General features: G+C 34.6%; 1 protein-coding gene across 3 annotated transcripts in view; it reads right to left on the bottom strand.

Moving 5' to 3' along the window:
* Positions 1-24,011, bottom strand: part of LOC123318393 (dynein axonemal heavy chain 8-like) — a 1,393,903-nt gene that overhangs the window by 235,443 nt on the left and 1,134,449 nt on the right. For all 3 annotated transcript variants that reach the window (XM_044905013.1, XM_044905020.1, XM_044905005.1), the window contains 3 exons: positions 23,549-23,981; positions 22,189-22,304; positions 21,063-21,339 (listed from right to left, as the gene is read on the bottom strand). In XM_044905013.1, coding sequence (XP_044760948.1) covers positions 21,063-21,339; positions 22,189-22,304; positions 23,549-23,981 — 826 coding nt within the window. The remainder of the gene's footprint in view (positions 1-21,062; positions 21,340-22,188; positions 22,305-23,548; positions 23,982-24,011) is intronic.

The following is a 24,011-nucleotide window of genomic DNA, read 5'->3' on the forward strand; positions in this document are numbered from 1 at the left end:
TGAATTGAAATCTAAACTTGACAATATGCGAGACAGTTTTCGCAAGAGTTTCAATGAAATCTGAAAATTTTCATCATTCTGGAGCATTCTGGACATCAATAATTCTCGAATCATCCATGGCATAAATTCAATTTTATCCAATATAACACGCGAAACGAAATGTTACTCGAACTCATCTTGAGCAATTCGTTCCTAAAAAGCTCGAATCAGGTAGAAAAGTTTGAACCCTTCGTATCAGCATCAACACGTGTTTTGCAGTAAACAGATGCCGATTTCATTTTCAACGGGCAATGTAACCAGAACCAGGGTCGGGGGGATGAACCAGAGTCTCTGGATGAACGTTTCTCACAACAAGAAGAATTTGAATTTTCATATGAGGGTGAGGGCATTTGTTTCAAAATTTTCAGAGTACAAGGAGTGTACAGGGTGTTTCACGAGTAAACAGACAAATGAAAACCGTGAATAGAGGGCATTGCGCTGAGTTCAAAATCACCCCATATACAGGGTGTCCTAAAACTTGTGAATCAAACGTCACACCACGATAGAGTAAACCAAATATTATCGAATGACACCAACACTAATTCAACGAAAACGTACCGTTTCCAAAATAATCAGAATTTTATTAAAATACCTAAAGTTCCCGATTTTCGAACTATTTTTCTTAATAACAGGGCCAGTTTGTGAAGAAGGATATCGATTTTAAATTATATCGAACTAAGATTATTGTTCTATCTCCCCTAATTGAAATTATTTTAAGTAGTTAATCGATAACCATAACCTAAGTCTCGACCTAAGTTGATGTTAATTGAAACAATTGTTTTTTCTACATGATTTTTAATACTCAGATTAAACAGGGGTGATAATATGGGAGAAAAACGTTATCATTAATCACAAATTTGCCTTGTAATTGAAAAAATAGTTCAAAAATCGGCAACTTTAGGTTAGGTTTCCTCAGAAACCGTACATTTTCGCTCAACTAATGTTGGTGTCATTCGATAGTATTTGATCTACTCTATCGTGGTGTGACGTTTGTTTCAATAGTTTTGGGGCAGCCTTTATATAGGTTTCTTCAGTGTTTTTTGAAATTTCTCGAATTTCCGTTCGACTATAACTCCTGAAATTCTCTATCAAGTCGACTGAAAATTTATATTTAGCCTTGAGTTGTTAATTTCATTGAAACAGAGCATTTAAATTCGACAAAAATCAGAACCGGGCTCAGTGAGGCTTTACTTAACTTCAAACTCATAAAAACACCGTGTATGTAGTTTTTTAATAATAATTTAAACTTTTTTGTTATCTGCATTATTATTGTCTCAAAATGAATTGATTTTTGGGTTGCCCTATCTGTTGATAATGTTCTAGAAACAATTGTTTTGGTCGGACGCCTCTAAGGGATAGAGCACTTCATGAAAAATAGAAATTCTTAATTGATTTTTTTCAAAGAAATGAAATGAAAGTGTTCAACAATTATACCATATTCGGTCTTCAAAATAGTTATTCACAATGATGAAATGTTTCAAAATTAATAATGCACAAATATGGATGGAAAAACTACGCTATCTTGAAACTAAATATTAAAACTTGATCTTCAGAATTAATCTATTTTTCTATGGACAACTAGTTGTGTGAATGAAAACAAAGAAAGAAATCGCGGGGTGTCAGATCTGGAGATCTAGCAGTCCAATGTTGGGGTCCTACGCTTCAAATGAAATGACCTGAAATACTGATAAATACTTTTGCTGGTGCACGAATATCGTCAATGTTTCAATAACAATTGTAATAAGACCAGACCAATCCATAGATTTCCATAGATCCAATAATGAATATAACGGAATAAGTGAAGAATTCGAAAGTGCATTTATCATACTTATTCGAAGTGCCAATCATTACCTTCACTAAAAGACCAAATGAGGTGAAAATCAATTCGGAAAATTACTTCAGGTCCACGTTGTCCATAAAAAGCGATTCATTCGGAAGATATCAAGTTATAATTATTATTTTCATGATAGCGTAGTTTTTTATTGCTATTTTTGTTCATTATCAATAATAAAGCTTATTATCACTGTGAATGATTTATCTGAATAACCAGATATGCTAAAATATTAAAAACGAAAAAATTCAGTTGAACATTTCCAATTCCATTTTTAGATTTCCACATCTGATTGGCGATCATATTCATACCTTTAATTATTGTGAAGTGCAGCGCTGTTTTTTTCTAGAGGCATTTCAGCACCAAATAATTATTCATTAAAAATTATCCACTGATAAAGCATACCAAAATTTCATTGATTTTGAGAAAATCTATGCAGATACCTGAAAAATTCAAAATTATGACGAAAAAAATTACAAACAGAGTGTTTTGCGTGAGTTTAAGTTTGAATATAGCCTCAATGAGTCCGGTCCTGCGTCCGTCAACTTTTAATGTTCTGTTTTATTGAAACTTACAAGCTTAAGCGGATAATGAGTTTTTAGCCGAATCCAACTAAAATATTTGGAGTTATATAGCCGAACGAAAATTCGGGAAATTTGAATAAACTCCTCTGTATATCGGAAACGGAATGCACAAGACACACAGATGAGGTGTTTTTGAAGTCAGCTCAATGCCCTCTATTCACGGTTTTTGTTTGTCCGTTTACTTGTGAAACACCCTGTGTACTGAAAAATCGCAAGACACCTCGAGCAATTAAGAAATGCCATTAAATCAAGGAGTTTCTTTTGATCCGCTATGATGGAAAATGTCAATATCCAGTTATCATTATTATTTATATAATAATATCTCGAAAACCAAGGCACTTTTACCAAATGTAAAATATATTTATCTGAACCGCCATAGAGTCCTCCACCCGCAGGATCCATATTATCCATTCATTACGCCACACCCTGTATAATTATTATCATTATATCAATGTATTGAAAATAAACAGACATGAATACGAGCCAGTTGTTTTGTGAGGTGAAGCTCCTCTTGCTTCAAACTTCTTTTAATTATTTTGACTACTATTCACGCAAGATGATTTTTGTTGAAGAATTCAACATTCTTGTAATTATCCGTTCATTTCTTCAAGAGATACCCATTCCCTACCACCTTTGATTATTCAACTCAATGCTAACACTGCATCAAATGCATTTCATCTTCGGGTTGATTTTTTTGAATTCTACAACTGATGTAACGTCTTCAACCTCCAGCCAAAGAAGATAAACAACAGTAACTCTCCTCAAGCTACTGATCACTTGTATTTTCCATATAAATAAATAGATTTGGTATGTCTTCAATCAGTTTGTATAAACGTCAATTATGTTCGTTACATATTTTCGACGTAATATTTTCCGAAGTGATTTGACATTGTGATGAAATACGTAATAACTGAGAGACTCACGTAGAACGGACTATGTAGCACTGATTTAAAACTCAAGAATGTTTTGACAAGCGTCTTAACAAAACATTTTCGTACCATACAGAGTGAAAGGTATCCAATTTCCATGGCCAATCCAGTGCTAAAATGAAAGTGAATGAAGTACAGAAGCTGAAAGTAAAACGTATATCTTTATTGATTCATTCAGGAAAAACATTTATATGGAGTTCCTAATGTCGTGAATATAATGCCCAAAAATTAGACTACTATTTCATACCAGAACAAATTCGTTAGAATTGTCTTTTGAATTAATCTTATATGTCACGAAAAATTTCATTTTCATGCATCATTCATTTTGGGACCTATATGGTATTAAACTCCCCTATCGAACGAAATATCGTAGACATAAGCATATTTATTCAAAACTGTCCAAATTCATTTACACCGAGATCACGAACCTTATCAATCAATTATCAGCGTATGAAGTTTATTAATATTAGTATCGTTCTCGAACTATTTACAGGTTTCAATATGTGTGAATGAATCGGAAGAGCAGCTGTATTCTATATATGAGTATAATTCGAGCTGTCTTACTTTCTGTCCTCCTAAAATCTGACAACGTTGCGGGAGGTGAGAGCGCACTACTAATAAGAAATATATGCGGAGGTAGTAAGGTCTGATTCGTTTGAAGAAAATTTTTTCGATAAAAATCTTTTCCCCTCTTTAGGTACCCCTGTTATTTACCTTCCCCTCTACATATATAAACAAAAATTATTCCAATTATATAACTCCTTCACCCGGAGGTCAGGTCGCCCAATGAACTTAACGGAGGTAACAACGCACTACGGGTTCATATATATATATATATATATATATATATATATTATATAATTATATATATATATATATATATATATATATATATATATATATATATATATATGAACCCGTAGTTCGTTGTTACCTCCGTTAAGTTCATTGGGCGACCTGACCTCCGGGTGAAGGAGTTTTGTAATTGGAATAATTGTTGCTTATATATGTAGAGGGGAAGGTAAATAACAGGGGTACCTAAAGAGGGGAAAAGATTTTCATTGAAAAATTTTTCTTCAAACGAATCAGACCTTACTACCTCCGCATATATTTCTTATTAGTAGTGCGCTCTCACCTCCCGCAACGTTGCCAGATTTCAGGAGGACAGAAAGTAGGGCAGCTTGAGTTCTACTCATATACAGAATACAGCTGCTCTTCCGATTCATTCACACATACTGAAACCTGTAAATAGTTCGAGAACGATACTGATATTAATAAACTTCATACGCTAATAATTGATTGATAAGGATTCGGAATAAATGAATTTGGACAGAAATTATTATCTTTTCTTCATGAATATCAACAGTTTTGAATAAGTATGCTATGTCTACGATACTTCGTCCGATAGGGGAGTTTAATACTGTATAGGTCCTAAAATAAATGATACATGACAATGAAATTTTTCGTTACATATAAGATTAATTCCAAAGACAATTTTACCGAATTTGTTCTGGTATGAAATAGTTATCTAAATTTTGGGCATTATATTCATGACATGAGGAACTCCATTGAAATGTTTTTCCCGAATGAATCAACAAAGATATACGTTTTACTTTCAGCTTCTATACTTCATTCACTTTCATTTTAGCACAGGATTGGCCATGGAAATTGAATACCTTTCACTCTGTATGGTACGAAAATGTTGGGTTAAGACGCTTGTCAAAACATTTTTGAGTTTTAAATCAGTGCTACGTAGTCCGTTCTACGTGAGACTCTCAGTAATTACGTATTTCATCACAATGTCAAATCACTTCGGAAAATATTGCTTCGAAAATATGTAACGAACATAATTGACATTTATACAAACTGATTGAAGACATACCAAATCTATTTATTTACATGGAAAATAAAAGTGATCAGTAGCTTGAGGAGAGTTACTGTTGTTTATTTTCTTTGGCTGAAGGCTGAAGACGTTACATCAGTTGTAGAATTCAAAAAAATCAACCCGAAGATGAAATGCATTTGATGCAGTGTTAGCATTGAATTGAATACTCATAGGTGGTAGGGAATGGGTATCTCTTGAAGAAATGAACGGATAATTACGAGAATGTTGAATTCCTCAACAAAAATCATCTAGCGTGAATGGTAGTCAAAATAATTAAAAGAAGTTTGAAGCAACAGGAGCTTCACCTTCAAACAAAACAACTGTCTAGTATTCATGTCTGTTTATTTTCAATACATTGATATAATAATAATAATTTTACAGGGTGTGGCGTAATGAATGGATAATATGGAGCCTGCGGGTAGAGTACTCTATGGCGGTTCAAATAAATATATTTTACGTTTGGCAAAAGTGCCTTGGTTTTCGAGATATTGGGGATTTTCGATGAATCACCCCAAATAATAATAATAACTGGATATTGACATTTTTCATCAGAGCGGTTCAAAAGAAACTCCTTGATTTAATGGCATTTCTTAATTGCTCGAGGAGTCTTTTGAAATTTTTCAGTACACAGGGTGTTTCACAAGTAAACGGACAAACGAAAACCGTGAATAGAGGGCATTGAGCTTAGTTCAAAAACACCTCATATGTGTGTCTTAGGCATTCCGTTTCCGGTATACAGAGGAGTTTATTCAAATTTCCCTAATTTTTGTTCGGCTATAACTCCAAATATTTTAGTTGGATTCGGCTAAAAATTCATTATCCGCTTAAACTTCTAAGTTTCAATAAAACTGAACATTAAAAGTTGACGAACACAGGACCGGACTCATTGAGGATATATTCAAATTTAAACTCATGCAAAACACTCTGTTTGTAGTTTTTCTCGTCATAATTTTGAATTTTTCAGGTATCTTCATTGATTTTCTCAAAATCAATGAAACTTTGGTATGCCTTTTCAGATTATTTCTAATGAATAATTGTTTGATCGTGAAATGTCTGGAAAAAACAGCGCTGCATATTGACTTTTACTTCACATTAATTAATGGGATGAATATGATCGCCAATCAACTGAGGAAATCTAAAAATGGAAATGGAAATGTTCAACTGAATTTTTTCGTTCTCAATATATGTCTTGCATTTGTTTTTGATATTTATAGCATATCTGGTTATTCAGATAAGTCATTAACAGTGATAATAAGCTTTATTATTGATAATGAACAAAAATATAAATAAAAAACTATGCTATCATGATCATGAAAATAATAATTATAATTCGATATCTTCCGAATGAATCGCTTTTTATGGACAACGTGGAACTGAAGTAATTTTCCGAACTGGTTTTCACCTCATTTGGTCTTTTAGTGAAGGTAATGATTGGCACTTCGAGTAAGTATGATAAATGCACTTTCGAATTCTTCACTGATTCCGTTATAGTCATTATTGGATCTATGGAAATCTATGGATTGTTCTGGTCTTATTACAATCTGTTATTGAAACATTGATGATATTCATGCACCAGCAAAAGTATTTATCAGTATTTCAGGTCATTTTATTAGAAGGGTAGGACCCCAATATTGGACTGCTAGATCTCCAGATCTGACACCCCGCGATTTCTTTCTTTGTTTCCATTCACACAACTAGTTGTCCATAGAAAAATAGATTCATTCTGAATATCAAGTTTTAAATTTTAGTTTCAAGATAGCGTAGTTTTTCCATCCATATTTGGATATTATCAATTTTGAAACATTTTATCCTTGTGAAAGAGTATTTTGAAGACCGAATATGGTATAATTGTTGAACACATTCAACAAAATATTCTTTGAAAAAAATCAATTAATCAATTAATCAATTAATCATGAAATACATTTTCATGAAGTGCTCTATTCCTTAGAGGCGTCTGACCAGAACAATTATTTCTAGAACATGATCAACAGGTGGGGCAACCCAAAAATCAATTCATTTTGAGGCAATAATAATGCAGATAACAAAAAAGTTGAAATTATGATTAAAAAACTACATACATGGTGTTTTTATGAGTTTGAAGTTAAGTAAAGCCTCACTGAGCCCAGTCCAGATTTTTGTCGAATTTTAATGTTCTGTTTCAATGAAATTAACAACTCAAGGCTAAATATAAATTTTCAGTCGACTTGATCAGAATTTCAGGAGTTATAGCCAAACGGAAATTCGAGAAATTTCAAAAAACCCCGAAGAAAACTATATATAGGGTGCCCCAAAACTATTGAATCAAACGTCACACCACGATAGAGTAGATCAAATACTATCGAATGACACCAACATTAGTTGAGCGAAAATGTACCGTTTCTAAAAAAACCTAACCTAAAGTTGCCGATTTTCGAACTATTTTTTCAGTCACAAGGCCAATTTGTTATTAAGGATAGCGTTTTTCTCCCATATTATCACCCCTGTTTATTCTGAGTATTAAAAATCATGTAGAAAAAACAATTGTTTTAATTTAAACTTACTTAGGTTATGGTTATCGATTAACTACTCAAAATAATTTCAATTAGGGGATATGAAACAATAATATTACTTCAATATAATTTAAAATCGATATCCTTTTTCACAAACTGGCCCTGTTATAAGGAAAAATAGTTCGAAAATCGGCAACTTTATGTATTTTAATAAAATTCTGATTATTTTGGAAACGGTACATTTTCGTCGAACTAATGCTGGTGTCATTCGATAATATTTGGTTTACTCTATCATGGTGTGACGTTTGATTCACTAGTTTTGGAACACCCTGTATATGGTATGATTCTGAACTCAGCTCAATGCCCTCTATTCACGGTTTTCATTTGTCTGTTTACTCGTGAAACACCCTGTATACTTCTTGTACTCTGAAAATTTTAAAACAAATGCCCTCACCGTCATATGAAAATTCAAATTCTTCTTGTTGTAAGAACCGTTCATCCTTTCACCCAACGCCGACCCTAGTTACATGTCCCGTTGAAAACGAAATCGGCATCTGTTTACTGCAAAACACGTGTTAACGCTGATATGAAGGGTTCAAAATTTTCTACCTGATTCGGGCTTTTTAGGAACGAATTGCTCAAGATGCCGAGTTCAAATAACATTTCGTTTTGCGTGTTATATTGGATAAAATTGAATTTATTCCATGGATGATTCGAGAATTATTGATGTCCAGAATGCTCCAGAATGATGAATATTTTCAGATTTCATTGAAATTCTTGCGAAAATTATCTCGTATATTTTCAAGTTTAGATTTTAATTCATTCAGAACTTTGAAGTTCGGCAAATAATGATGTAAATGATATAGATAACAGTCAATCACATTTCCTTCAGCGCAGTTGTTGTTTTGAAGAAAAAGCAGTAGATTCTCGCAAAATCCGAAACTCTACATGAATAGGCCCAGTTGTTCAGTTCGGGATTAAAGTTTATCCTAAATTGATTTTGACATTTCAGTTCAGTTCTGTCAGGTTAGTCTAGGATCATTTTAAATCTCGGCCTTATCCTGAACTGAACAACGGGGCCTTATAGTAATAGCGTAGCATTAATTAACTCGGTATATTATTGGAATAATATTAAATTTTTATAGCGGAGAATAGTGTTTTTCAGCCTCGGTATTCGCGGAATTCATTTTATTATGTTTTTTTTTTTCATGCAAATGTGAATCGGCCTGAAATCTTGAATCCCCCGACCTGATAGTTTCGTATACTTCTATGACAATAGCATAATAACTCAAATTTCAACATTTTCACAGAAATTTTTGAATTTAAGGGAGAGACACATGAAAAAAATCGATAGTAAGTTACCGCCTAAACTGCGAGCTTGCCGAAGTTGAAACTGGTACCAATCTACTCAGTGCTTCATAATATGTATAGTTTTATGACTCAGTGTTTTTCAGAACCTGTAAAAAAAAATTGAAAACTGTAGACTCGTCATCGCCTTCCAAGGCTGCTTCTTGGAAGAGCTGTCTATTTGGAAAAAAATTTATAGGAACTAGCCCCGCTTATTTTCATTAAGGAATCATCTCCCTTAGTCCTTCGCATTTGTTTACAGATATCCTGTATATAGATACATTTTATCTATGTACCTACCTATTCATTTTGGATAGTAGAAGTTTAATCAATATGTGTTATTTTCGAAGACCAAAACAAAAATTTTAATTGCAGCTGATTTGTTAATTATAAGAATCATCATTTATTTTGAATAAAAAAACTTCATGCGAAAATACTTAAATTAACTTTTGTCTTTCTCCTTTCATCATGCGTCCATCATAGTGTCCGCTGTTCATCATAGCTTTTGGGAATTACCAATCAATCATATGTATCCGAGTATGTATCTATATTATTACCTTCATTTTGTAGATTCATCGTGTCTTGACAAAAATATGGTTGCAATTTCAAAATATGTTGACTCGAGGCCTTCAAAAGACTTCAATTTTGTTTATTTTTTCCCTTACATCCTGTATGATCTATCGAAAAATGCAAATCTGTTTTGGATAATTCTTAATGAAATCTTACTTGTTTCGATATAATTTGTAATTTTCTTTATGATACATCACTAAAAAATTTAAATAAATAAATAAATAAATAATATGCTTTATTTCAGGTGAAGTGTACACATGACATTGAACACTTGAAGTGAAACAGGGTCATTTTCTGCTTTAATATCTGTGTTCCATAAAGTCTTCCACACTGTAGGGTTCGATTTCAAGTAGGAGTTTGAAGATGAATTTCTTGAACTGTTGTAGAATCCATTCTCCTCTTAGTTTGTGAGCTATCTTATTGTAATAACGATTATATCTATATTCAGGTCCCTTTTCAGTGAGGCTTAATCTGTGTCTTGGATATTTTAGTGCAGTTGTCCACGTATTGTAATTACTTACTGTTTTCTCTTCGAAGTAGTGCTAGTTCTTGAATGTAAATATCAGGCTTTCTTGGATGTGTACAGCAGGAGCAGTCAAAAGACCATTACTTCTGAAGACTCCCCTGCATGATTCCGTCCTCCTCATCCTCCAGATCATTCTGAAGGCTCTCTTCTTCATTTTCAGCACTCTATGTAGGTTGTATGAACTACCATAGAACATGATGCCTTACCTAAACACTGCCTGGTATATTGTTCTTAGTGAGGTTATGTCCAGATATTTATTGAGGACTCCCAAAGTGTAGCAGATGGTACACAGTTGATTGCAAAGGTTGGAAATGTGCTCTCCCCAATCAAGGGTTACCTCAATAGTGAGGCCTAGGAAGCGACAAGATTTAGTCAGTTCTAATGTGGAGTTAGACAGTGAAATGCTGGTAGGCACTTGGGGACCGGAATGAGCTCTCCTGAATAGGATGGCACTTGTTTTTTCAGAATTCATGCACAAACCGTTTGCTTCAAACCACTGGCTAGCACGATTTAGAGTTAGAGTTGAGTGTGAAATGGTAAACTCAACTCTAAATCGTGCTTGGCCAATACAGTAAAGTTTGTGTCATCTGCATAATTCACTGTCCTAACCATGGTTTCATCGAATATGGTACTTAGGTCATTTAGAAAAATGATGAAAATGATAGGGCCCAATATGCTACCCTGCGAAACTCTGTGAGTTCTTCTTCCGAAACTGTTGTTTTTCCGTTCTGAGAGATCACCACTCTCCGCCTGCGGTTTGCTAAATATGATTGAAATCAGTCTAGCTTGTTTATGCCATATGCAGAAAGTTTATGGAGAATGAGGTCGTGGGACAGAGTATCGAATGCCTTTGATAGAACCAGCATTAGACCCACTGTTATATTAGAATCCTCCAAGGCATTAAGGATTCCTGAGATGAACTCAAACACTGCTGTCTGAGTTGATCTACCTCTTACATAACCATGTTGTGTGGGTAAAAGGATCTTTTCTTTTACGAGGTATTCTACTAGTTGAGTGCAGATTGTTAGTTCCAGTATTTTAAACCAGAGAGATGGTACAAGCTATTCAAATTTTCGGGATTACCCAATAATTAAACATAATCGATAATAAAACAGATGTTTCTGAGCAAAGGATTCCTCAAAATCATTGAGCAATCCGATTTAAGAAAAATAAATAGAGCGTTCCATTTGAAATAACACAACAATGTCCAACATTCGGTTTAGCCGACGTTGTTCATTTCTGTGTTATTGTGAAATTTGTAGCATTTTTTCTCTTGATTCTGAAATGAAAATTTTCGGAATGGCTCATTGTCCTTGAATATTCATCACCATTTACATCTGAATATTTAGCTTGAGATGAAAGAAGTTCAACGGATGCATAGATACACACGATGAAATATAAACAGTCATAATTCCATTCGAGAGAGCCAAGATTGGTTTTCTTTCACGTGATTCTTTCACGTAGGGACAGATAAATGCGATAAAAAATCGTTGAGATATGCCGCCTGGATTGCAATTATGGAGGAGATAGCGCGCTGCGCCTCTCTACAGTTAATTCATCCGTATACTTATATTCCGCCTGTCTACATCTGCTTTGAAAATACAACGTTGCCATTTTCGGAGGTGCTAACGAGCAAAGAGTCCCCCACACCAATTCTTCGATATACAGCTCAGCACACTAGCGCCAGTGATATACACTCGAACTAAAAGATTGTTCAGTACATAAACGGGGTGCGTTGTGACCTCAAAACGATTTTTTGATATGTTGGTCCCTGAAGCCTCCTGAATCTAACAAGCTAAAAAACAAGGCAAAACGTTGTCACCTCCGATTTCGGAGGTGACAGCGATATATATGAGGTGAGAGCGTTAAACGAGTCACTATTTTGGAGGTGATATTAACACTTTATAACTATATATATATATATATATATATATATATATATATATATATATATATATATATATACATATATATATATATATATATATATATATCTATATATATATATATATATATATATATATATATATATATATATATATATATATATATATATATATATATATATATATATATATATATATATATATATATATATATATATATATATATATATATATATATATATATATATATATATATATATATGAAAGAAGTTCAACGGATGCATAGATACACACGATGAAATATAAACATTCATAATCCCATATATATGTATATATATATATATAATATATAATATATAAAAAAAAAATATATATATATATAGTAGCCAAACAAACATGGGGGTGCCATTTGAAAAACAAAAGTTAGGGGTGGTTTCTCGGGGGTTGTTTGTCAGGGGGTGGATTTTGCTATGCTGCATGAATGAGCGTATGGTCTCCTACGACAAGTATTTTTTTCAATTTTTTTTTTCCGCAGGTAACTGAGATATCTGCTGGCCTAAAAGCTCTGGGACACCCGGTATATATATATATATATTTTTTTTTTCACCTTTTCAAGGGTATGAGCTCAGTCGGCTGACGGACAAAACCTGTCAAGGCAAGCGCTGCAGCTATGGTCCTTGCAGACCCTTTCTCACTATCCTCACAGTTCCAAGGATAACTTGTTTCTGGGCACTGGATATGATATCGCAACCCAACTGCAATCTTACAGTGTTTTCTAATAGGTGTTTTTCAACCAGTCCATTAACGGAAATAATCATGGGAAGGATGCTGATGGACGTCAGTCGGTACATTTCGCGGATCTGGTAGGCCAGATCACCGTACTTGGATATCTTCTCGGAGTAAGCTTTTAAGCTTTTAACTTTGGTGATTTCTGTAAATATAATCACCAAAGTTAAAAAAAAACAATTATAATTGTCAACTGTTCTTTGTAGTAGCCCTGAGGAAGAAACAAAAACGTTTCGAAAGCTAGGCATAGAATAAAGAGATAAACATAAAAATCTTTCAGTCAATTTCCCTTACTTTCTCAATACAAATTAATACGACTGTGATCTTACTCCAAATATATACAGGGTCTTTCACGAGGAACCTCCCCATATTTATACGGGAAACTACTGAACGTATTTTCATGAAATTCAGCACTTATAAGTATTTCACGATGCTGATGAAATCTAAAATATTTTCAAGGCATGAGCACCTCCGGTTTTTCCAGAAATGACGTCAACTTCCGTTTTCCAAATTAGAACACCATTTTTTTATTGCAGAAATAGATTCCTTAGAAAATTTCAAGTTATTTTGATGTAACATTTTTCAGTTTTGGTTGGAAAATTCTCTCTGAGCGGGAAAATTTGAAAAAAAAATCGACAATAGAGCTCCGCTGAAACAAGAATAACTTCGAGGTTTTTGAATGGAAAATTTTCATTTTTGGGATTTTTCAAGATGTAAGATTGATGTATCCACTTTAAAAATCGAAATCGCGATTCATGATACAGGGGGTGAAAAAATCGCTTTCAAAGTTAGGGATGACAAAATCGTGAGAAATCAATTTTTTCAAATTAGAACCCCATTTTTTTATGGCAGATATTGAATCTACGTTGAAAAATAATGTGAGTGTATGCATCACACCCTTGCCCTAAAATGGATATTTTCTGAGTTATTCACAAAAAACTGTTTTTCGTCTTGAATTTTCAGCTATTTCTTTTCCCTACACGCCAAAAAGATGAAATTTTCAGGAACTGTTATTTGAACCCTGCTGTAGATTTTCCACCCCTTCTTGAAACCGACTTCAAGTTACTATTACGAGAACCATGGCAAACTCTCGCAGTTATAACTAGAGAAGATGCTCAAAGTTTTGACCGTTAATTTCTAGACATTTATTTATACGTCTCAGGAATGCTTCGTGCGTTGCTCTTCTTATTTCATCGGGAGGAAGAGATCTGCAAAAGTGTTTGAAAACCAAATTGAGTTTCAAAACTATGAATCTAAAAATCTAAACAAACCTGCACGCATTTATGACTCGTTCTATGCAGTCCTCTTTATCAGTCAGGGGAGTTGAGTAGACAATATTTTTTATCCTACCCCAAACATAATAGTCTAAAGGAGTTAAATCGGGAGAACAAGGTGGCCAAAGATGTGGACCATTGTTCGCCAACCATCGATCTTCAAATAGCCTGTAGAGGATATTTGACACATTGAGTGAATTGTGTGGAGGCGCGCCATCTTGTTGATACCATAAGTCATTATGGTTCTGTACTAGCGGCTCAATTATTTGTGTCAATATGTCAGAATATCTATCTCCTAAGGGAGAACATTCTTTAAATAATGCAAACATGTGCAGTGTTCTATCTTACCAGTTAAAGTCCCATCATAAATGTGAACATCGAGAATTGCATTATTTTTGATGGCGCAAAAAACATTGAAACTCGCCAGGTCTCTTGAAAGTTCCATTGTCTGAAATGGTGGTTGTTCTCTTCATCCCAATAATGACTGTTATGCCCATGGTTTAAGTAACAGTTCCTGAAAATTCCATCTTTTTGGCGTGAAGGGAAAAGAAATAGCTGAAAATTCAAGACGAAAAACAGTTTTTTGTGAATAACTCAGAAAATATCCACTTTAGGGCAAGGGTGTGATGCATACACTCACATTATTTTTTAACGTAGATTCAATATCTGCCATAAAAAAATGGGGTTCTAATTTGAAAAAATTGATTTTCACGATTTTGTCATCCCTAACTTTGAAAGCGATTTTTTCACCCCCTGTATCATGAATCGCGATTTCGATTGTCAAGGTGGATACATCAATCTTACATCTTGTAAAATCCCAAAAATGAAAATTTTCCATCCAAAAACCTCGAAGTTATTTTTGTTTCAGCGGAGCTCTATTTTCGATTTTTTTTTTCGAATTTTCCCGCTCAGAGAGAATTTTCCAACCAAAACTGAAAAATGTTACATCAAAATAACTTGAAATTTTCTAAGGAATCTATTTCTGCAATAAAAAAATGGTGTTCTAATTTGAAAAACGGAAGTTGACGTCATTTCCGGAAAAACCGGAGGTGCTCATGCCTTGAAAATATTTTAGATTTCATCAGCATCGTGAAATACTCATAAGTGCTGAATTTCATGAAAATACGTTCAGTAGTTTCCCGTATAAATATGGGTGAAAGACCCTGTATATATATAATTTTTTTTTTTTTTCACCATCTAGGGTTCTGGTTACTAAGCGGAACCGGGTCATATCTGACCAAAATTCTCTTAGGTCGTTGTCAGGAACATTCTCACAATCCTAGCTGTCCACAGGATCACTTCTTTCTGTGCTATGCTAATGAGGTTCAAATCAAGTTCTAAAGATTGCGTATTATCGACTAAGTGGCTTCCAACAAGTCCGTTGGTAGTAATTATCAAGGGGAGAATTGAGAGAGAGAGATATATATATATATATATATATATATATATATATATATATATATTATATTAGACTGATTCAAAAAAATCGACTTTCTTTTTTTTCGAGAAACACACCCCTTATTATCTTCAGGGCACTGAAAAATGACGTCTGTGAAAATATTAGTCAAAAATCTTATTATTTAGAGGTCGCTCATCGAGGATTTCTATTTTCCCTACTAATAGCAGGGAAAAAAAATGTATTTCTAGTTGAAAAATTCCAGTTCGCAAACCAATGGACGGATTCCATTGAGCGATATATTTTTATGTAGGGAGTTAGGTGCTCTACAAAAACTGTCTCATATAATTTTTCCATAAAACGGCTTTTCGAAAAGTTATTAGAGCTTGAAATGAAATTTTTGTCGAAGTAGCTGTTTTTACTCGGATATTGGGGAGAAATTATTGGAATTTACTTTGAAAATCAGAATATAGTTCTGGAAAGATACAATTAATATGATTCTATGTAGATTCAAATAATTTATGACATCCTAAAATAGTCAACATCAACAATTGTTAGAGAGTTAGAAATTTATACTCTTCAGAATCGAATTATTCAGCATCTATTATTTCTCATTCACTTGGGTCAGAAAGAATGATTGGTTTTGTGCCCTCTTTCAGATTAGTGTTTGTTCTTAAACCCAGTACTTGTCTTCAGTTTCAGTCATAATACAATTTTGTGTATTCATTGTTTTTATAAATCCAAAATAGCCGCTGTCACAAAATAGGTAGTGAACTATCAATTTTTCAACAAATGTCTCGATATTTGTGGGATTGGTAGGTTTAATGATATTAGAAATAAGTCGCATATAGAAAGCATTTATTCGGTTGTGAAAAATAATATTGGTGTTGGTATATTCAACATCTATAATACATAATATGTTCTAAACAGATAATTTCAATTTTTTTGTTGCAATCCGGAAAACGATGACGATGTTCGTTTATCAATTGTAAAAGAAACTGTAACTGTTTATTCTTCATTCTTCTTTTAGTAATTATTGCATTCTTCAATGAATCCAATAACTCGCTCCGCTGAATTGTAAACAACAGAAAGATCCTATCATCTATATGTTACTTTCACTACATAATGTCTTCTCCAATGAAATCATATAGCGAGAATTTTGTGAATGCGGCCATTTTGGGTTTGCAAAAATGATGAATACACACAATTGTATTATGGATGAAACTGAAGACAGGTACCGAGTTTAAGATCAAACACTAATCTGAAAGAGGGCACAAAACCAATCATTCTTTCTGACCCAAGTGAATGAGAAATAAGAGATGCTAAATAATTTGATTCTGAAGAGTATGAAACACTAACACCCTAACAATTGTTGAGGTTGACAATTTGGGGATGTCATAAATGATTTAAATCTAAATAAAATCATATCAATTGTAACTTTCGAGAACGATTTCCTGATTTTCAAAGTAAATTCCAATAATTTCTCCCCGATATCCGAGTAAAAAGAGCTACTTCGACAAAAATTTAATTTCAAGCTCTAATAACTTTTCGAAAAGCCGTTTTATGGAAAAATTGTAAGTGGCAGTTTTTGTAGAGCACCTAACTCCCTACATAAAAATATATCGCTCAATGGAATCCGTCCACTGGTTTGCGAACTGGAATTTTTTAACTAGAAATAAATTTTTTTCCCCTGCTATTAGTAGGGAAAATAGAAATCCTCGATGAGCGACCTCTAAATAATAAGATTTTTGACTAATATTTTCACAGACGTCATTTTTCAGTGCCCTGAAGATAATAAGGGGTGTGTTTCTCGAAAAAAAAGAAAGTCGATTTTTTTGAATCAGTCTAATAGATATATATATATATATATATATATATATATATATATATAGAGGGAAATATTTGTCGGTTATGTAAGTAGAGTCGAAAACGAAAACTTATATATATATATTGAGAAATAAGGGAAATCGACTGAAAGATTTTTGTGTTTATCTCTTTATTCTGTGCCTAGCTTTCGAAACGTTTTTTGTTTCTTCCTCAGGGCTACTACAAAGAACAGTCAACAATCATGATTCATTCTTAAAATTAAGGTGATTATACCTACAGAAAAGCGAGATTAATCTGATTTTTTTATCTGAATGCTAATAATCATTAAACTGACTGAAGACTACATCATTAACTAAAACTAAAAAATTGACTATACGTCAATCATGAACCGTAACATGGAAAATGACAAGCTACGCTTGCTCGTCAGAATGATGTCAGCTTCAGAGGTTAGAAACGAAATGAAGCTACGACAAACTTCCCTGGATCTTGCAGACTAATTTTATATTGATCCATTATTAAAAAAATATACCACTTTATTTCGAAATTTTGTTTTCAGTTTATTAAGAAAGGTTCATAGAAAACATTCCAATAGGAATGAATCTTAAGAAATTCGCTAAAATATCCAAAAACAGGCGAAAAGCACGAGGGATTTTTAGTCTCATAAAAAATGTATAGGGAATTCAGCAACCAGATCCCATATCCAAGTATGGATCGCGATTCAAAATTCCCTCCTAATCTCACTAATATGGTATACAGTAGAAGACAGCAAGAAAGAATCGATGGAGAACAGGGGAGCTGTGCTTCCTCTGATGCATTTTACGGGCGAATATGGTACACTAAGTCAGCTGAATTCTTATTCGGCTAGTATGTGAGTCCAGAGAACGTACGCGTGAGTTACACTATCAACGGAAGCAGAAGGCCCAATAGCCTGCGTCCGAATAGGCAGTCCTAGGAAATATTCACATTCGACGCAGCGGACGCGGATGCGGCCGGTGGATGTTGATTGTTATGCTCAAAGATATTACACATGTTTACTTATGCTGGATTTTTAGCAGCGGGGGACCGAAAAATGAACTAATTTTTATCTGAATATCTAGTTCAGGTGTTTGGAAAATTTATAAGAGAAAGTGCTTTCTGAAAATGAGGACATGCCCGAAATAAATGTATTTTAGATCTACATAAGCTTTATGCGGAGGCTTAGTCTCCCTTGAGTCCCTTGCCTCCTTTGACGAGCCGCCCTTGATCGAAGGCCTCATAAGGGAACCGAGAACCGAAAAACATATCCATAGGGTTAATAAAACAGAGACAGGCAAGATAAATCTAAAGCGACACAGTCTTAAAGGACCTCAAAATACAAAAACGGCTAGAACGAAAGAGAACGAGATACTATCGATCCTTTTGCATAGAAAATGCAAAAATGTCTGAGAAGTGAGAAGACAAAAGACACAAATTCTACCCCTTCATGGAAGATAAAAAATGGCCTATACGGATATGGATAAGGCAGAAGCATTGGCGGACTTGATCGAAAGAAAATCTAGAATAAACTACAAATAAGACGACGAAAATGAAAATCTAGAAGAACTAATTGAGGACAATGAAGAAGAAACGAATGAACCGCTAAATGGTTAAATAGAATAAAAAAACAATTATATCAACTGATATCAAGGATTCAGCCGAACAGAAAAGCTTTTCGAGTAGATAAAATAAAGTTCATGTTATCGAAATTGATTTCTCGCCCACTTGGTGAAACATGCTTTTCAATAATATAATTACGAATTAAAACACTTGACTTTGTTCACTATCTTTTATGTTATGTTGAAGAAAAATAGTTATAGTTATAGTTTGGCAATGGGGTTACCTGTTACTGCGAAGTTAAGATCTATTATGCCCCCCATCAGAGCTGATCTCACAACTGCGCTAGGAATAGCCTTGAAAAGATATGGCTGAAAAATGAATGAGAACTGAACTCTATCCGAAAAGTGGAAAACAGGCTCAGCTGATGACTGAAAGATGACCTTATGGACTTGAGTTAATGGAACGAAGTGATCTCGAATTTTTTTAAATTCACAATTGATTGGATTTGGGTCAGGGATTTATGCTACGGGATATGTAGAATGATTTTCTTATATTATTTATATTATAAAACTCCTCCCGAAACTATAAGAAACGGTAACAGGCCTCAGGTGAAGCCGGATGCGTTTACAGTCGTGTTGAAAAATCTCGAATTTCTGAAGCTTTCCTCTCTATGCTCCGGTTATTCGTCTTTAGTTTTGCATTTTTCGCGGGCATGGACGTGCGGCGGTTTTCGAAGAAACAGAGAATTCGCAAACCTCTAAATTAGCTGATTTTCCCCCCTTGCCTCTTCCACTCGGTGCTAACGAAATTAGTACATAGTACGAGATTATTATGAATAACTACTTTTGAGAAGCTCACTCGATTGATCAGCTGATTTACCAGGCTTTAGAATGGCCAATATTTTAGTTTTTTCAAGATCGCTGGAAATCGATCCTCTGTCCAAGATATTGGAGAAGAAGCGGACTAGCCATTTCTTTGCTGTGTTGCCAAGTTGTATCAAAAACTCTGGGTGCAGATTGTCCAAGCTAGGTGCTTTGCCAGGCTTAGTCTTTTTCAGGGCTAGATCCAGTTCGGGCAATGTGAAAGGTGCGGAGAGATTAGGGTCATCTAAACATATCATCCAAAAGTTATGTGGAACAATATGGGGAGCATCAGCAGACACCCTGCGTACATCATCCATCGCGTTGGTCTTCTCAGCGGCCGAGTATTGTGCCCCAGTATGGCTAAACAGCTGCCACAATAATTTGATCCACGTCCAGATGAATCGAACAATGCGACTAATAACTGGAGCAATCCGACCAACACCCACATACTGGCTCCCCCTGCTCAGCAACATATATCCACCTGGAATCCGTAGAACCCAGGCCTTGCTCAGAGAGGACCGTAAGATACAGTATAACCCAAATTTACCTGTACAGGAAGATATACCTACTCTACGGCGAAACAGACTCCGCTCCAGAAACCCACCGTTATGGCAAGCTGAACAACTAGGGATTAATAACGTGGAAATAAGAAACCTATGGATCCAACTTTGACAAACTATTGTAAATCAAGAAGAACGAGAGTGGTTTGAAAGATAAAACTTCTATACTGCAGGCACAGAGCTGGACAGGAAACTGTGGGTGAAACTAAACAGAGCCTGTACAGGCCATGGCCGATGAGCAGACTCACTCTACAGATTGGGTGCTGTGGTGTCTCCGGGGTGTGACTGCGGAGCCCCAAACCAGACAATCAGACACATTAGAGCAGTCCTCTCTAATTACGATCCAAATACGATTTTTCCAGGGGACCTGGAACGATCTCATGAAGGCTGATGTTGCAGCACCAACATTGGTTAGAAACTTAGATATCAATATTTAGTTAGTCTTATATGTAGCTTGTCTTACTGTACTTATGCTCCATATTTATATTTATATGTGTACTGTTTGTTATATATACTGTTATTGTGTTCACACTGCATGTATGCCATACGAATAAATAAATAACTCCATTGAAATGAACAATTGTGGAAACTGCCTCTGGAAGTTTCATAGTAGAGTTGTCTAATACAAAATATCCCTATCTACAATACCTTGTAAATAAGTTCGGTTTTATTTTGGGGGGGAATTAAGATCTTACATCGGTCATAGCAGCTGCCATCATTTTACGAGCATGGATTTCCTGACCTTGGCCCATCGATATGGATTTGATTCCAGTTTCCAATTTTTTGGCTAATTGTTCGATATAAGGTGTAGGATCAGAGCCTGTGCTAAGAAAACACACCATAGGTGTTAAGGCCCTGGATTCATTGTACATAACTTCGAAGTTCAGAATGACTGGCTCCGCAAATTTCTGGCCCATTGAACTAGCAATGTATTTTCTACTCTGCACCATAGTTCGATCCGGGCACCAAGCGCTGCAAAAGAATATATACTTGAATGCGACACAGAATTACATACAGGTAACTCAACTACCACACACCATCCTTTGTTACTTGTCACACAACTGGTTTTGGCGAATAAATTACAAAAATCTCAGATTCTACCACCCATAGACTTATTATAACATTCACTTTCTCTGAGAAAGAAAGAGAAGTCGGTTGGTTGAATGATATATGGAGTCATTGTGGGCAAGCTGTCAAGAGGTAACTAATTGAATAGTTTCCTGAATGATTCGTGTACTAAAAAAATGTTTTTTGATGAACAAGCCTTTGCATGGTGAACAGAAATTCCTAAAAATTTTTAACTTCAAATGGAGCTATTCGAGTTTCACTTCAAGAACGAATGCGACCAGAATCAATAAACGTATCAACAGCTTCTGGGCAAAACTTATGATCCTCCATAAACAAATATTATGGATGGGAAATTTTATTACGAACAACGAATTGACCAAGGTCGACCGTTGCTGGTAGGTGACTTAAGACTCTACCTTTAGAGGTCACTGAGTAGCAGCTAAGAACACAAATAGGAATAAAATGTATTGGAGATGTCCCGATACATTTTTAGACGCAGTGGTCATTGACTGACTGAAATCTGGGATAACCCTGCTGTAGTTTAACTTTGTCATCTTCGGGCACACAAAAACTTCCGGCCCTTCTATGGTCAGCAGACCATTTCATGTCGTGAGATTTTGGTGCAGAATATCGTTGAAGACAATTGCAATGCTCTGAAGGATAACTGATATCGTTTGGAGCTAATAATTGGAAGTCGAAGACGCAGCCTACATCAGAGGATAAAAACCTATAAAAAACTTTCGAATTCCTTACCGAACTATCAGAAGTTTCCTAAAAGTGTCCAATGTATTATAGGTGAGTGGAAAAGGAGCTTCCTCAGGAGCATCTTTGTCAAACCATGTCTTCCATACCTTATCGTTCTGTACTATCTGAAACAATCAATGAGCAAATGTTTTTAAGTTTTGATTATCAATAAATTTTTCCACTTTGGAGCATATAAGTATAGAAGTCCTTTTCTGATGTGCAAGAGATTGGAATATTTTCAATCATTGCAAATTTTGCCTGGCACCCTTAATATAAGTATAACCGAACTTCATTCATCTGGTTCCAATTGACAACTGAAACCAATGTAGTCGACAACTTTCAATAGCTTCGAATACTAGCTAGGAATTTTTTAAGGGTATAGACTGAAAACTGAAATACACGATTTCGATTTCAAACCTGAGCGACATAGCGAGATAGCGACATAAGTGTTGTGACTTTCAAGTCATATTAGTCAAAGGCATGTTATTCAGTTTTCAACTCAATTATGGATATTCATCATGTATCGGCCACATCCTTTCAATATTTTAAGGGAAGGTTGAGTCGTTGATGGGCGAAATCCATCATATGCTACAGGAATTTAATTCATCCGAAATTTCTTTCTCTGAATAGTTGTAATAGTTGTAGTAATTATTCGTGAATAATCGTGATCTATTTAATATCAGTGTTCGACACGACTTCCTAACTTTACTCACCTCAGTGATTTACTTACGGCCAGTTTCATAATCAAATTTGAAATACCAAAGGTTGAAGCTTCTCTTAGTCTAATTTTTGGTAGGACTAAGGGAAATTCAAAATTAACTGGACTTATTTGATTATGAAATTAGCCGTTTGCAAAGTATCGAAGATTGGCGGGAAAGCTGCAAAAGAGGTTCGGAAGATCACGTCATAATGAAACCGTTTCCATGGAAAGATAATCTAACTCCTCAATAAAATATTTGGATCATTCTCCGTTCCTCATAGAATTAAAATAATGACGACCAATATCTCTGTTTAAGGAATTAAATGATACAGAGCGACGTTTCGGAAGTGAAATTAAGCTTCAAAGAATTTGAAAAATTATTGCACAAAAACCATCAAAAACATTATAATACATTGAACAACAATTCTCTCTTCGGAGACTGACTAGATTGATTATTTTTGTTTAACATTTCCACATTAATTTCTTACCGAATGAAATCCATATTCTTCACGAGAAGAATATGTCAATAACAAGTCATAATGATAATAATGAAAATCAATAATTTTATGGACAAAAATTGAGAAATTGCCATTTACAATAATGCAGAATTACTCGTTTCGGAAAATTATCACGACATTCTACAGACATCAATGAAGAACTGATACTCACTTGCTGAACAATATACTGATAGTGCCGCAAATTTGATAGTTCCACCAGATTTAACCAAGTCATGTCAGTGATCCATTTCGCCGGTTTTGGAGGACATGTGTTCAAATCCAGAGCAGCACCGCCTTTAATGAAATTCTGGAACTCTTCGTGAGTAATAGTACTCCTCTCAAGATCGATTTTAAGTGTCAGTAACAATACGAACATATACTTGTGCCTTTCATAGAGTCCCCTAGATTTATACTTGTATATCTCATAGGTCATATATTCATTTATGAAATTTATTCTTTTAGATGTTATCGGGCTCCTCTCAGATCGAAGCATAGATATGTCGAACCTTTCCAAGAATTGAACGAGAGAAGTTTGATACATTATGTTGACCATAGCCATGCTTACAATCAAAAAATACAAAACACTTCCTCTCGTTGCTACTGGCCTGAAAATTCAATATTTTTTTATTTGAGTA

This window comes from Coccinella septempunctata, chromosome 1 (genome assembly GCF_907165205.1).
Source record: "Coccinella septempunctata chromosome 1, icCocSept1.1, whole genome shotgun sequence".
NCBI classification, from domain to species: domain Eukaryota; kingdom Metazoa; phylum Arthropoda; class Insecta; order Coleoptera; family Coccinellidae; genus Coccinella; species Coccinella septempunctata.